Consider the following 15065-nt stretch of genomic DNA (forward strand, 5'->3'; position numbering starts at 1 on the left):
TTATGTAGACACCCTGAGCAAAGAAAAAGTTACATAAATTAAAAAGATAATTGTATTTAAAGGGTTGTAAATTTTATAAGTTTGTTGCTGTTATGGTGCTGTGTATTATACCTAAATGTTCTTGGACACAGGTAATTGAGGAACATTTGAAGAAGGAGTATAAGGAAGTAACAATCAGTGAAGAACAAATTGTATCTGAAACATCAGAAGAAAGTAACTGTAAGTATGACGAGTTTACTTCTAGCTTATAGTTATCTTTAATACCTAACTTAATGAAAATTGGTTTTAGTGTCAAAAATAGCTTACCATGTTGGGTTTGGAATTTAAGTAAATATCACATGGTTCCTGCAGACAGGAAAAATCTGGAAAACAAATTAAACTGAGGGAATGGAAGAGGTGTCTTAAAAACCTTGAAACACAGGAGATTTGACAATATCTTAGTTACAAAACTTTATCAGTAATTGTTAATTCAATGTACATATCTTATTGTCTTAAAACTGGTACCTCTGTATTTCAATCATAATTTGTAAGCAATTAATTAATCATATATTATTTATACTAACATTAACTGAAAAAGATATAATAAAGAGTGTGTATGAATTTGAAACACAGTTAAATGTCTATAATTTTTAACCTGAATACAGTCAATAATACATTGTTTCAAGGTTTGATGCAACAAATACAGTATATTAATTACATTTTTGGAACTGGCAGTGTTGGATTCTTGATGTTTATGCAGATAAGAATGTGGGAAAACAATTAATGGTCAGTTTTTGTAATACGTATGTATGTTTGTGTCACACTCCTTAGTCATAACAGAGTAAACCCAAGTTATGTTACAACTGTTACAATTCACTCTCTTGATGACTTTTTTTTTTGGGGGGGGGGGGGGGGGATCCTTTGGTTTAAGAAGGCAAAATAATGATTTCGTCTAGATATTAGTACTTCTGTTTTTATTTTACTTCTGATTATTTTCAAATTGGATATTTTATAAATTAACAAAAAAATATATGTAACAAGAATTTATAATCACATTGTTAAAATAATGGGCTGGCCCTTATTAGACAAATAAACAGATCTTTAACATAATTTAAATAAAGTTTGTAACATTAAACATGTTAAGGAGTTGCAGGAAACTTCTGGCTGTCTGATCTGAGCAACAATGATAGTCTGAAAAGGTTTTTAAAAACTGAAGGGCTGGCGGTTTGAAGGTTGCTGGACGAAGTGGAACAGAGCTGACGGGACGTCAGAGGGCTTTAGTCATACAGCCCGTGGAGACTGATCAGGTCCTTGGAATGTGTCCGGTTCTTGTACCTTGGTCCGGTACTTATACCCTGGTACTTGGTCCCTGTCTGTGAACAGATCCGAAACACATGTTCAGGACTGATTCACAGACAATTGGCAAAATAGGCAGAAAATGCCTTCTAGTTACAATGATGGTCGGGGAGTAATGGTAGTAGAAACTCACCAAACAGGGTGATGTCTTCCAGGATCTGCCCGCAGACCCGCCGCAGACAGTTCATGATTTTGAAAAAAAATTAATTATTTATGATGACTAATACATGACTACTTCTACGAGCTAGATCTATACGGACTGACTAACACCTAAACACTACCGTTGTGGAAATCATCCCTTGTCACATCTTAAAAGAATTACGGAGAGGCGTCCTGATGATGTAGATGCGAAGTAGCCAGTCCAGAATCGCGGCGCGCAGAAAAGTTGGGGCGGCAGAGACTCGTAATTAAAAGGTGACGTTAAAGAAAGAAAGGGGGTTGGCTTCGGCTTTCGGACCAAAAAGTTCAGAAGATTACCGAGGGGCTTGTCAAGAAAAGCACACTTCTATATCTCGAAATTGGTGGTATTGCCCGATGTCAGCGCGACCTACTGAGGTGTGGCTGAACTAAGTAGAGGTCGATTCGCACGAGGCGACAGCTATCAGCATGTGGCTTATGGAGCTGACTAGGCCAGTGCTCTGGTGGCCTGGGAAGGAACTATAGGGTACTGGTTACTGCGGGAGATGCCATAGGGCAGGTGTTCAGCGGGCGTTCAAACTTCCAGGGGAAGTGATTCGCAAAACTACCGCTAGGTGGCATAAGCATGTACTTTTGGGACTAGTGTCGTGGCCTTGGGGAGAGGCTGACCCTGGCCGGGGTTAGTGGCCAGTCAAAGCCCTGGGCAGAGTTCCCAGGAAAACTTGGTGAGGTGGGGTGTGTGGGGGCTGCTTATGACAGTGGAAAAGAGGCTCTACAGGACCCGGAGGCATGACTATACTTTGGTGAAAATGGCTCGTGTCAGAGGATGTCTTGGAACTGGCTTTCCCTGAGAGCTTGCAGGACCTAGCAGTTGTCATCACGAATCGGAGGCGAATTAAAGGCGACGTTCGTGCGCCAAGGTGGTAATAAAAGGATACCCAGACTGACTGGCAACGACTCGGCAAAAATCGGATCTAGGGCTGGGAAAACTTGGGGAGACAGGTCTGACAAAGGTTGAATGGGAGTGTACAGGAGGAGGAACAAGTTTAAGTTCTTGCAGCAAAAAATGACTGGTGACGTTATTTAATTTTTTTTATTAAAATTTAAAATTGTGTCAAAAATACTAGTTGGCGGCACATTTGTTGAAATGTGTTTCAATAATAATATTTATTGTAATCTGTTACGTGGCCAGATAATCTGCTCAGAAAGGGTAAAATATATTATATAGGATGGGAAAAGAGGGACAATTCAGAAAAAATTATTGACTGAAGTGAGTGGAAAATTTGATAGTAAAGTATACCTTTCTCGGGGAAAATTATCATTGTTTATGGGACACATTATGGTTAAAATAGTTTCTGAGATGAAAGAGAAAATAATGGGCTTCCTTGAATATAATTAGTCAGTAATAAAATTACTATATCTTTTACACAAGTACTTACTTTAACACAGTGGCTTCATAAATATTTTAACTGCTCCCATTTATTCTCCCATTTATATGTCAATAATAGAAGCATCTCATCCATTTTTCATGGCCTGATGTTGTGACGACGTCCCTGTCAGCTACTCGTGTCTCAGTGTCAGAATTTCGATGAGTCAGTTTGCAACACTTGTCTGATTGTCTGATATGTTTTTTTCTTGGCCCTGAGAGATATTCTTAGCGACTGAACAAATAGTGCTCTTAAGTAGAGCTATTTCTTGTTTAATTTTGTAATATTCCAATTTTTTTATCTGTGTTTATTGGAGACTCAGACCTTCAGGGGTAGCCCTACGACTGGGTTTTTGAAACCCACGTCCTTTCCCACATTAGCTTAGTTTACATGGGTAGAATAAAATATGCATGGTTGCTGTATATGGCTGAACAATGCCTTTAAATTTAAGTACTTACAGTACCATCATCAACCATTGATGGATTTAATTTAGATTGATATATTAATAAAAAAAAACTTGTCTCGTGTATATTTACGAAGCATGTTATATTTTTCAGTAATTTATCACTGTGGTGAAACTGAAATCAACAATTTATAAATAATTTATAGTACCATAACTATCATCATCATAAATTGTGTAACTTATTTCTGAGTGTTGTGACCCCATACAACTTCACTCTACAGTCTTGATTAACCGTCACCATTTTGGATGGGTGTTGAGCTTCTCTTAACGGCCTGTTGAAGAGTCAAGCTAGTTGTGTACTCGACTTGGACAATCTACCTGCTCAGTGTTCTTCCTCGTGGTCTTCTGCCAACAACCCTTTCTTCCATGATACATTTCTCCAAGTTGTCACATCTGGTCTCGCTATGTCAAATAAAAAAAGGGATGATTCGCCTTGTGATGTGAGAAGAAAGACGTTGAGAGATATTCATAGCTATAGGCTACATTAAAATGTTTAATATCATTTATTTTTGCAAAATAAAACAAAACAAAATGCTGATGAAATAATTTTAAACTTTAGGCATGGTATCATTTATTTCTTTATGGGAAATATCTAAAGAAACTATTATTTCGTGTTGTGTTTCAGCTACAATTTTCTAAATCACCTAATCTATATGAATTGCTTTTTTTAATACGTTTATACATAACAAATTATATATGATGATTAGAATAAAGATGTAGCCATTTTAAAGCAGTCTTTTGAACTTTGTAAAAGACTTTAATTAAGGCAAAAAATATCAATACATATCACACATTTTTCAAATGACTCACTGTAATGTCGTGTACCGAATATCATATATTGCTGCACAGTTTTGATTAATGATGTTCATAATTTCTGAATGAATAATTTTAAGTAGTTTTGAAGTTATTTGGTAACCTGCATTACAGGCTGAGGGATAAATGTTTTTCAAATAACAATATTTATATTTGGTTTTGTATGTACAAACTATGTTACTGTAAATAATTTTTTTAAAAAATTCAAGAATTATTAACAAAGTTCCAGTTACAGCTTTATTACAGGTTTACCCTTTGAATCCGTTAATGTATTGTTTATAAAAATTTTAATATTAGTGCTTTCCACAGCTTAGTTGTAAAACTACAATCCGTGCCTACAAACTTCATAACTTACTATACCATTATTGAGCGCTGTTTACTGGCGCTCCTTCACAGCGGAAGTGAGGAATGTGACATGTGTTAAGATAAACAGTATGGGTTGCCGGCGATTGTAGGGGGAGGAAGTCGCTGCTCAATATTTCTTTATTCTGTCTTTTTTTTACTTTTACACCTGAAGATTTTAACCGGCAATAATAATAAACAGAAGCTATAACTGAAAACTATTAACTTTGTTTTGTCCCGTGAAAGACTGGAGGCTCTATTGCCGAATAAAACGAAGGGAAAAAAGTTGATCATGGAAGAAAGCAGACTAGCTAATTAGGCCATTTTTTTTAAGGTCTTAATAAATAATTTTTTTAAGGGCTACCATTAAAAAACATACTTTATCTGTTCATTAATATTTTACCATTCCAATTAGTTTTTAGATACATTTTTCTACAGCCATTACTAAAATTATTTTTAGTGAATAATAAAAAATAAGCTGGACAAGTATAAGGAGGTACTTTAACAAGTCAAAATTCATAATTTGCAGATTACTGTGATTGAAGGTTCTCTATGAAGAATTTTAAGCTAGGAACAGGTTTTTACAGCACGCATCTAACAAAAATATTGGTGAGAATTTTAATTGTTAGTGGTAATAGTTATTATTTTAATCTGTAATGAATTTTCATTCGTGGTAGCTGCTGAAATAATTTTAATTGTGCCTGTATGGTTTGCTGTATTATTTATACCAATGCTGTTTTTTTTTTTTGTAAAATTTTGCCTTTGATTATTGCTACTGTAATAGTTTAAACAACAAACAAGAGCTACTAAATTATGTTCAAAAAATACACTATTATCACAGAAGTAATGTAATCTGCAGGAAAAATTTCTATTTTACATAATATGTAATATTACATAAAATAACATAAACTTTAATTAAATAGTTAATTCGATTTCAACTCTGATGCAACCAACATCGTTAGCTAAGTTACGTATATGTTTTATTATTGTAGCATCATTTTATGAAATATAGTAGATAACCTTAACAGTCCATGAAAAATACTTTGAACTTGGTTCTGCCATTAGAGTTGCTACCCTGCAGAGGCACTTATTTCTTTGAAGTGCACTCGCATGTGAATGCTCATTCGTTGTAATTAATAGCATTTAAAACAACATAACTAATTAATATGAAAAAACAATAACAGTTGGATCATCCTGAAGTCACTTAATTTTATCATAGGTAGGAACTTGTTACAGTGTAACAATACACTACTCACAATTATTTACTTGATCACTGGTTATACTACTTCAATGTGCGGTTTCAAGACCAATTGATGCTTTAGTTAAAGAAGAGCTACCATACATATCCTACTCTTGATATAATTGACATTTATACTCCCACAAACAAGAGAAATAAACTGAAATAGTCATACTATTTTTGATTAAAATAAATATAGTTATTACATCAGATTCTATAAGGACGTAAAGGAACAGAACAGGTCTGATTGCTACAAGACTGTAGATGTGAAACTCATGGTTGAACATCCAAGTATTTATTTGACAAAATTTTTTCATTATCCCATCATCAGGTTCCATAGCTTATAAATACCTCCACTGGTTTTTCAAAAAACTAATTAAAGCTTTGAAGTAAAAAAAATAATAATTTCCATAAATTATTTAAAAGAAATACAAATATGCTTTATTATATATATTATTCATACTATGCCAAAAAAGGCAATAAACTTATCAAGTGTAACAAAACTGATTGGACAAGAAAAATAAGCAATGACATCAAGAAAAACCCAAGGGGCATTCCATATCAAATGAATCAATGAAATAATTATATTAAACCTTGAGGTTTTCAAAATGTATCATATTTGTTGAACGTGTTCTACTCATCAGTATGACAAAAACTACAAAGTTAAAAAATTTTTTTACCTTTCATTTTTAATCTATAAATTTTTGAAAAATTAAAAAATGATAATTTGTAGAAACGTGTTGCCAAAGCCAGCCTCCAAAATCCATTTGTAACCCAAATTTTAACCCTTTTTCAGCTTTTTCATTGGGATGTGAATAATTTTCCATCCATTATATTTATTTTATATAACCAATTAAGAGTATAAAATGAAGAAAAGCTTATAAAACCAAGGTTTAAAAAGCTGTTGGAAGTCCCTAGGACCCAGAACTTCAACACCTTCATCCCTCTAGATTTAAATATGCTCGAAACCAAAATTTACTCATTTTCTGATGATTCAAAAACACATAGGGTACAGATCCGCTCTGGTGATGAAGACATTTGTAACGTACGCTGGGCTCCAGATAAACACTCAATAAATCAATAAGTAATAATAAGGCCTTAGAAGCGTCATCCCAGAAAACAAAACAACAACCATATCACAGAGGTGCCCAGATGTTGTACAAAGGAATTTACTTATAACCTACTAGTAACTCTAGGAGGCTATGTGGATCAAGGATGAATAATAATGAAATAAAGAAATGTAGGTTTGATTTATATAACTGCCCTTTTACTAAGATTATTTACTTAGCTTTTCTTTTTTTTTCATCCATAAGCACACATGTATTAAAATACATTAATTACAAACAGAAGGGAGCACCGGGGTGAAAAATACATATAAAAAGAAAAACAACCATAGCTCTTAAACTTGACAGGGTTCCCACAGAAATATGAATGTCAATTTCCCTGACTTTCCCTGACTTTCACTGACCACTTCTTACAAAATTCCCTGACCATAATTAACATGCTTATACCAACACTTTATCTAATGTACTCTTTTTTACAGCCTCCACCATCCCCATAGCTGCCCATCACGCTCATGTTTAACAATATATATATATATATATATATATATATATATATATATATATATTTTAATTTTTTATTATAAATTTTTGAACTCAAAAAAATTAGAAATGTTGGTATAAGCATTTTAAAAATTGAGATTATTGAACGAGAATACAAACCAAAAAATAACATTATCATGATAACAGTACCATAAAATTTAAATAAACATATGACAAGTATAATATTACCGAGTGATACAATTTACAAATCTTTCCCAGAACAAAAACCTATTTGAATTAAAAACAAAAATATTGCATTTGCCAATGGTTAACCATCATATGCTGCTTCAGTCCAGTATCTTTTTGTGTAACAAATTAATCTGTGCTGAAATGGTTTCTTCTTCATGCTGTTTTTCTAACCTTAAAATCTTTCTTCTTTCTTCTAGTTTCTTTATTTAATTTTGGAGTTGCCGCTTTTGTATGGTTCCACCTTCTTCTTTCTTGTTTCGCTTTGCATTGTCTAGATGCTCACTATACCGTCTTCGAGAATTTCTGACATAAGACAACATCTTTTGTGTTAGCGGGACCTTGTGTATGGTCTCGTAATATTTTATGCCATCATAAACTTTTCTTTGAGCTATGAGACTTTCTTCCTGTAGATTTTCAACCAACAAGCTTTTGTTGATCGAAAAACCACTCTCAACTGTTGCATTGCCATGTGAAAATATAAGGCACAATTTCACAACTTCCCACAGTTCTTGGTATTCAAGTAAAATTGAAGAATAAAATTCATCTAAGCACTGAGAAGACTCTACATTATTTTCTTCTAGGAATTCACAAAACTTTTTCTGAAGACCACACTGTGCTTCATCACAAATGCCAGAGTACTGAGTCTTTGCTCTTTGTGCAACAGTTTCCGTTATTCTATTATGTGAATACAGAACATCTAAGAGGATATCAAATCTAATTTTTCCTTGCTCTGGCTGTTTATGAATAATTTTTGGGTCCAATGAGGACAACCCCTGAACTACTGGATATTTTAAGGGACTCCGTTCAAGTATCTTCTCTGTCATTCTTGTTAGTATTTTTTGGCAATCTTTCTTGAATTCAAGAACTTCGCGATCAGTTGAAACCACCTCTCTAAGAAGTTTCTTAGTCTGAAATCCCAGATCAATGTTTTTGAGTTCACGTAAATTCTCCGCACAGTTTAAATCAACAGCAAGAAGTTTCTTGACTGTAGCAGGCATCTTGTTTGACTTGACAAATCGTTGCATCAAAGTTTCAATCAAGTTTTTCAAGTCTGAGGACAAGTATGGAGCGAGTGGACTTGCTGTTTGATATTTCTTCAGGAAAGGTTCACAGTCATTTGATAATGACTTGAAAAAAGAAAGTTTACACTTTATGAACTTGTCTTTAGATTGGTCTCTAACTTTGAGTAATGTCTTGGTTTTTACAGCCTTTGTGTTTTCGATAAATTTCTTAACATCATCAAACAGAAGTAAAGCTCTTTCTAAACATGGAACATTCTCCAACCACCTAGTAGTACAGTACTTTCGAGGAAACTCTTTTCTTCCAGTGACAGAAGTGAAATCTGCACGCCTCGCAGGTGATTCATTAAAGATAAAATAGATATCGCGCAGAAAAGTAGGGACATCCCAACCAACAGAATTCAGTCCTGTTCTTATTGCACCATTTACAACATGGAGACCACAAACACCAGTGTTCACAAGAATCTTGCCATCTGGTTCCGATTCTTCTCTTATCTTCTCATCAAGTTTCTTAAGGAAACTCAAGTTTACGTTGGGCCCATCCATTGAAATACTCAAGATTTTGTTTAGTGACATAGGTTGAATGCCAGATGTAAAACTGTGGAGAAGGTTTTCTGCTGAGGCATGTCCTAGGAATACACTATTATATTACTGTGTACAAACCTTATTTCGATTGACATCAAAATATCTTACGAACAAGTCCATTTGTCCTCTCTGAACTATTTTATTTATAGATTCATCAAAGGAAACAACATAATCTTTGCATTCACTTAAACGTTCCTTCAACAGCTGATCAAAATATGGTGCAAGTCCATGATTAATAACATAAGAACATTTAGTTTCACCCATTGAGAATTTTGAGGCAATCCCACTGTCTGGGAACATTGAACGAAATATTTCACCTAAATCTGCGGTTGAATGCAATGACATATTTTGGGTATTCACAACTTTCAAAGCCCATAAAACCTCGGCTCTTAAAACATCATCTTTCAAGCAGAACGAGTCTACTGACACCGAACAAGCAGGTATGGATACAATTTTAATTTCAAATATAGAAGACTGAGGGTCACTACTGTCCAACTTAGTACACTCTTCTGAAATGTCTGTAGTTTTACTTCCAACACTTGTATCTGTGTTCGCTACATTTGAGGAGGATGATATATTCACTTCACGACTACAAAAAAAGGTCTTCACTGATGTCTGGAAATTCACACATTTTGTTAAGTTCGTGTGCTTCTTTCCTTTAGCATGTGAGATCACAGCTTGACGACCCATGTTACCCAATTCAAAGGACTTCTTACAAGCTCTGCAGTAAGCATGAAAAATATCTGGACCTTTACATAACCATCCCACAAACTCAGGACTCTGCTTAGAGTCAAGCCATAGTTCATTAAAGACTGTTCTTTTTGAGGTCATGTTACACTATTTATAAAAGCTCACTGGATACTGAAAAAAATGGAAAAGAAACAATTAGTAACCCTGAAAAAGTTTTTACACATTATCTTCAGTCAACCTGGAATAAAAGTTATTAAACACAACACACATACACAAAATTGCTGCCCATTAAGAATGCCATTAATTATAAATTATATTCCAAGATAAAAAAAAAGAAGAGAAAGAATAGAAAAACTAAAAGCTGAACAAAGAAAGAAGCCTCCACAGCATAAAAGAAGTGAAAGCTGTGGAGGGGCAGTTTAACGTCATACCCAGGACATATTCACTGACTTTCTGCTATCTCAGCACAATTTTCCCTGACTCACCGGGTTCCAAAACATATTTCCCTGACTTTCCCTGACCAATTTTATTTTCACTGACTTTCAATGACTTTCCCTGACTTTCCAGGTCTGTGGGAACCCTGCTTGACCCTGTTCGTACGAGAGCTTGCAGGCTCAAAACAAAGACAATTACATTTTTAGTTTGCTTTTAAAATGAATTTTAACCAACTACAGTAAAACCTCCATTAACGAATATTCTATTTAACGAAAACCCCCATGCAACGAAATAAAATTTTGGTCCCGCCGAACCGCCATAAGATCAATGCTGTTTTAACCTCTAAATACCGAATTTTATTTGTTCCGAAATAGTGAAATTCCCTTTACAACGAACGGCCGCTTTTGAAAAACACGCAAAAATAAACATCTCTTACAAGAAATCCACTAATTTTTTTTTCATTCACTGCTTAAAAATACGTGCGTATAACCTTAAAATAATATGCACCATCGCGGAAGACAATAAATAAACGAAGCATCATGGATAACACACGTCGTGTATACATGCCACACTTTGTTCAAAATGGCGGGTACATTTAGCGCTAGTGGCGGAAACCACCTGTACCATCGCTCTGGCAAGACGAACAACTAGTAAATTTTGCGTTTCTATGGTTAAAGATGCACACACGCAAATATTTATAACTATGGTGTAGTACAATATCCGTTTTTTCAGTTTTCACTGTTGTTTATTTATTTTTCACACGTAGTTACGGAAATCAACACGGTACTACTGTAAAATGAAATTTAATCCTATAAAGCTGCGACAGATTGGCATTAAAATAAAATTAGAAATTTTTAATGCAGTTGATGAAGGTGGAAAAAAAAGTGATATAGCTAAACGTTTCGACATCCCGGCGTCTACACTTTTGAGCATATTATCCAACCGGGAACAGATAGAAAACAACGCTTTTCTGGTAGGAACAAATCGAAAACGTGTGAAAGTATGTAATATAAAAAAATAAAAAAAAATGATTTGGACAAGATACTGTTTGACTGGCTAATGGAGGCTAGGGCATCTAACATCAACGTCTCTGGGCCGATTTTACAAGAAAAGGCACGCCAGGAAGCACTGGGGATGGGAATTGATAATTTCCAAGCATCAAATGGTTGGCCATTAAACAAGTGTAATCTATGTATTTTTTCATGTTTAATTCCTCATATTGTATTAAACAGTCAGAAAGACAGTTCTAGCCATTTATATGAAGGTTTATGATGACTAGAAATATATCGTGCAAAACCTCCATTTAACAAACCCCTTTACAACAAACACAACAAATTTTGGTCCCTTGAGATTTGTTAAATAGAGGTTTCACTGTACTATGTCCTGAAAACTGGCAGTCCTGGCACCGGATGTTTCTGGAGATTAAAGTCCAGAAGAAGTCAATTTATGAAGTAACTTGTATGTCGACCGGTGTGGGGAGAAATCTTGTGACTCCATGAGCCCAATCACGGACTGCTAATTTTGGCGGTGACGTTCCGTCCTAATTCTTGAATCTAATTCTTGGACCTAATTCTTGGACCCCGCCTGTAACCAAAGTCCCAAATTGCTTAGACTGGTTAACAGGCGGCTAAAGCTGGGCAAGACTACGCCCAGGGTGCAACCGCCCTGCTGCGTAACTGCCGCAACAGTGCGATTAGCAACTTTTCCCCACATTCATGCCCCAAGGCCAACCAAAGGTAAATAGCTTATTCCCCGGGCAATGTGTGAGTACTATTATAAAAAACACAAAAATTAAGTGCAGTCATTATTTACTATCATGGCTACCAAGGATTACAACCCCCCCACGTATACATTACATGAAACACATAGTTACCCTATACAAATATATATATATATATATAAAACTATAGTTGAAAGAGAATATAAAGTTTCTATCAGTCCTGTGCGCGCACTTTCCCTAAATTCGTTTGCTCGTGGGTGATACTGCAGTCCTCGTAATATTCAAACAAAAGTACGTGAATTGTCTCCATGCACTCCATCCAAATTATGACTATGTGGGCCCGAGTGAAAGACAAGTTCATTAATGTTCATCCACTACAAAAGTATTTACCGGTCCTGAGTAAAGTCAAATTACGTTGCTAATCACCGTCTACTTCAGAAAAAAAGTATTTCACAGCCCCGACCTTCGCCTATTCTGGCCATAACAAGTATGAGCGTCGACTCCTTACTTTGAGCATGTTGACTGGGGCCCCAGCTGGTGGTCAACGCGCCTCCGCGCCGCTGCCACACCGCGGGCCAGACGGTCACACCGAACCATCCTGCTGCTGTCGTGTCCGGCTCGCAAGTCCCGTACCGCACACTCGCACGCCACCGCTGAGCGCGTCACTCGGCTACGTCACCATCGAGCTTCTTCGGCCGTCCTCAGGTACACTCGTAACAACGAAACCCACACATCACTAGGCGGCCGTTGAGCAAACGGTTTCATTTTCTTAGTGTCCTCCTAATGCAATTAAATAATTAAAAAAAAGAAAAAACCTAATAAACATAACAATGAATAATAAAATAACAATAACCAAAACAATAAATAAATTATTAATTACAAAAACAGACACCGGAAACGATAACAAGGGAAAGGCAAAAAAGAAGGGGGGGGGGGATATAATGCTCACTTACCCAAAACAGCAAGGTGAAGTCACGTTGGCTGGCTCCAGTAGTAGAGTTGGCAACTTCCGGCGCGGAAGTGTGCGGCATGATGAGAAAACTAAAAAAATAAGATACAAAAAAAAAAACTAGTACAGGCAGCCAATTTTAAAAATAAGAAAAATAAGGCATCTATGCCTTGATCGAGACTACATGTCGTAGTGCCGAGTCTTGGAAATAATACAGTGGCAGACACTCGCGAATCGCGACGCGTGGTCCGTACTGTCCGTACTGCCCAGATGCTGCCCGCCGAATGCCCAAAAATGGCATCGGCGCGCCTAATTAAAGAAAGATACGGCGCCTGGGGGGGGGGGGGGGGTTGTGGCGCCTCCCGCTGCCTCGCCCTGGCGAGTCGCGAGTAACGACGAGTGGGGAACGACCTCTCGAGTTGGAGCCGAGTCGATCCCTTATGGCTGGCTCGGAGGGGCAAGGGCCATGCTGCCCTCTGGCGGAGAGAAGGGGGAAGCTGCCCTTTAGTTCTGGCCACTCTCGCTAGATGTCGCGGGCATGAAGTACAGTAGACCGGGTGCGAGTCTTTTGAAATGTCGCGCCCCATACTGGCGACCAACCGCGCTAGGATGGGCAGTCCGGGTCATCGGGGGTCGTCGGCTCACAACACCTTTGGCAAGGGGGGGGGGGGGGGGGGGCTGGAGAGATTTGCGGGTGTGTTGGGAAAGTGCCTCAACTGGAGACACAGACGTGCTTGGGTGTTGTTGAACCTGACCGGAGTTATTCGCGAAAGACGCCGATATCAGGCTGTCTCTCGGAAGGGGTGGTGGGTGGCATGTTGCCTTCCGCAAGCGTTTTGCGACACGACGGTGTTGGCTACCAACACCTGGGGCATGGCTCCAAGTGGGATAAATATGAAGCCGGCTGCTTGGCTAAGACTAGCCGGAGAAAACTGCGGTTGATGAGTCAGGAAAAAGAAAAAACAAAAAAAAGGGGTAGGAGTGCACTACACTGAAGAAGCATGATTCCAGCCGTACACTGGGTCGAAGAAGTTTTTTAAAAACTGGGAATATAAGTTAAGATTATAAAAAATAAATTTAGGAAATAATCTAATTTTTATTATTATTAGAAATAATGGTGCCGAAATGGCGCATTATCGGCACACATTCCATTTAAAGAAATTGTGGAGTTTGTTGCTTGTGCTTACTATAAGGAGTGGTGGTTTGGAGCATGTTGACACAAAAGATGATGTTGAAAAAGAAGTTTGTGTTTACTTTCTTCACCCAAAAGGACCATCGACATCTCGTATATCCTAAAAGAGCAGATACCTTAGCCCTGCCAATGAACTATATTTTGTGCAAATTACATCCAACCACAGCAACAGGTAGAACCTACGAAGTTCCAGCAGATGAGATGCTGAAGCAGTACACTTTTGGAAAAGAAGAGAACTCAATTTATTAATTTGAAGTGCTAAAAGAAGATAAAAAAATAACTGTTCCTTGAGTGTAAAGTAAGTTGAATTTTTTGTTTAAATGAAATGGGTAAAATGAAAATTTAATAAAATTGAGTGTTGTTTAAAAGATTAATTTTTTATCTAGGTTAATAAGTTATGAATTAACAGAATCTCCATACGCATTATTTATATTAAAAATCATTTCAATATGGTACCATTGGAATACCATCATGAAACTTTGCACACAACTTACTAAAGTGCTTTGGTTTAAATAGTATTTTTTTCATCAAAATTAAAAATTCTAATTTTTTTCCTTATAAAAACCTTTTTATGAGTTTTTTGGGAAAAAATATAAATTGATGTGGTACACTAGATTAAAGCCATTGTCATTCTAAAGATAATGGTACATAATTGAGCTTTCTAGGACAAACGGTTTTAGAGTTACATGCTTTCAAATACCTATATCAAAACATTCCTAAAAACTGCATTTTTTTTAATTTTTAAAAAATTTATAATTCAAAAACCAAAGGTGATATAAAATTATAAATATCTGAAGACATCATGTTTTGACCATTTGTTGATTTGGTGTGGGATCACCCCCCCCCCCCCCCAAAAAAAAAAAAAAAAAAAGGCTGTATGTCAAAATTATGAAGAATGGCTATCAAAAAAAATTTTTAATGTACATG

General features: G+C 36.3%; 1 protein-coding gene across 4 annotated transcripts in view; it reads left to right on the plus strand.

The window, feature by feature from the left end:
* Positions 1-15065, plus strand: part of LOC134527964 (gastrula zinc finger protein XlCGF57.1-like) — a 192284-nt gene that overhangs the window by 42322 nt on the left and 134897 nt on the right. For all 4 annotated transcript variants that reach the window (XM_063361071.1, XM_063361069.1, XM_063361070.1 and 1 more), the window contains exon 4: positions 132-219. In XM_063361071.1, coding sequence (XP_063217141.1) covers positions 132-219 — 88 coding nt within the window. The remainder of the gene's footprint in view (positions 1-131; positions 220-15065) is intronic.

Source organism: Bacillus rossius, chromosome 1 (assembly GCF_032445375.1).
Source record: "Bacillus rossius redtenbacheri isolate Brsri chromosome 1, Brsri_v3, whole genome shotgun sequence".
NCBI lineage: Eukaryota > Metazoa > Arthropoda > Insecta > Phasmatodea > Bacillidae > Bacillus > Bacillus rossius.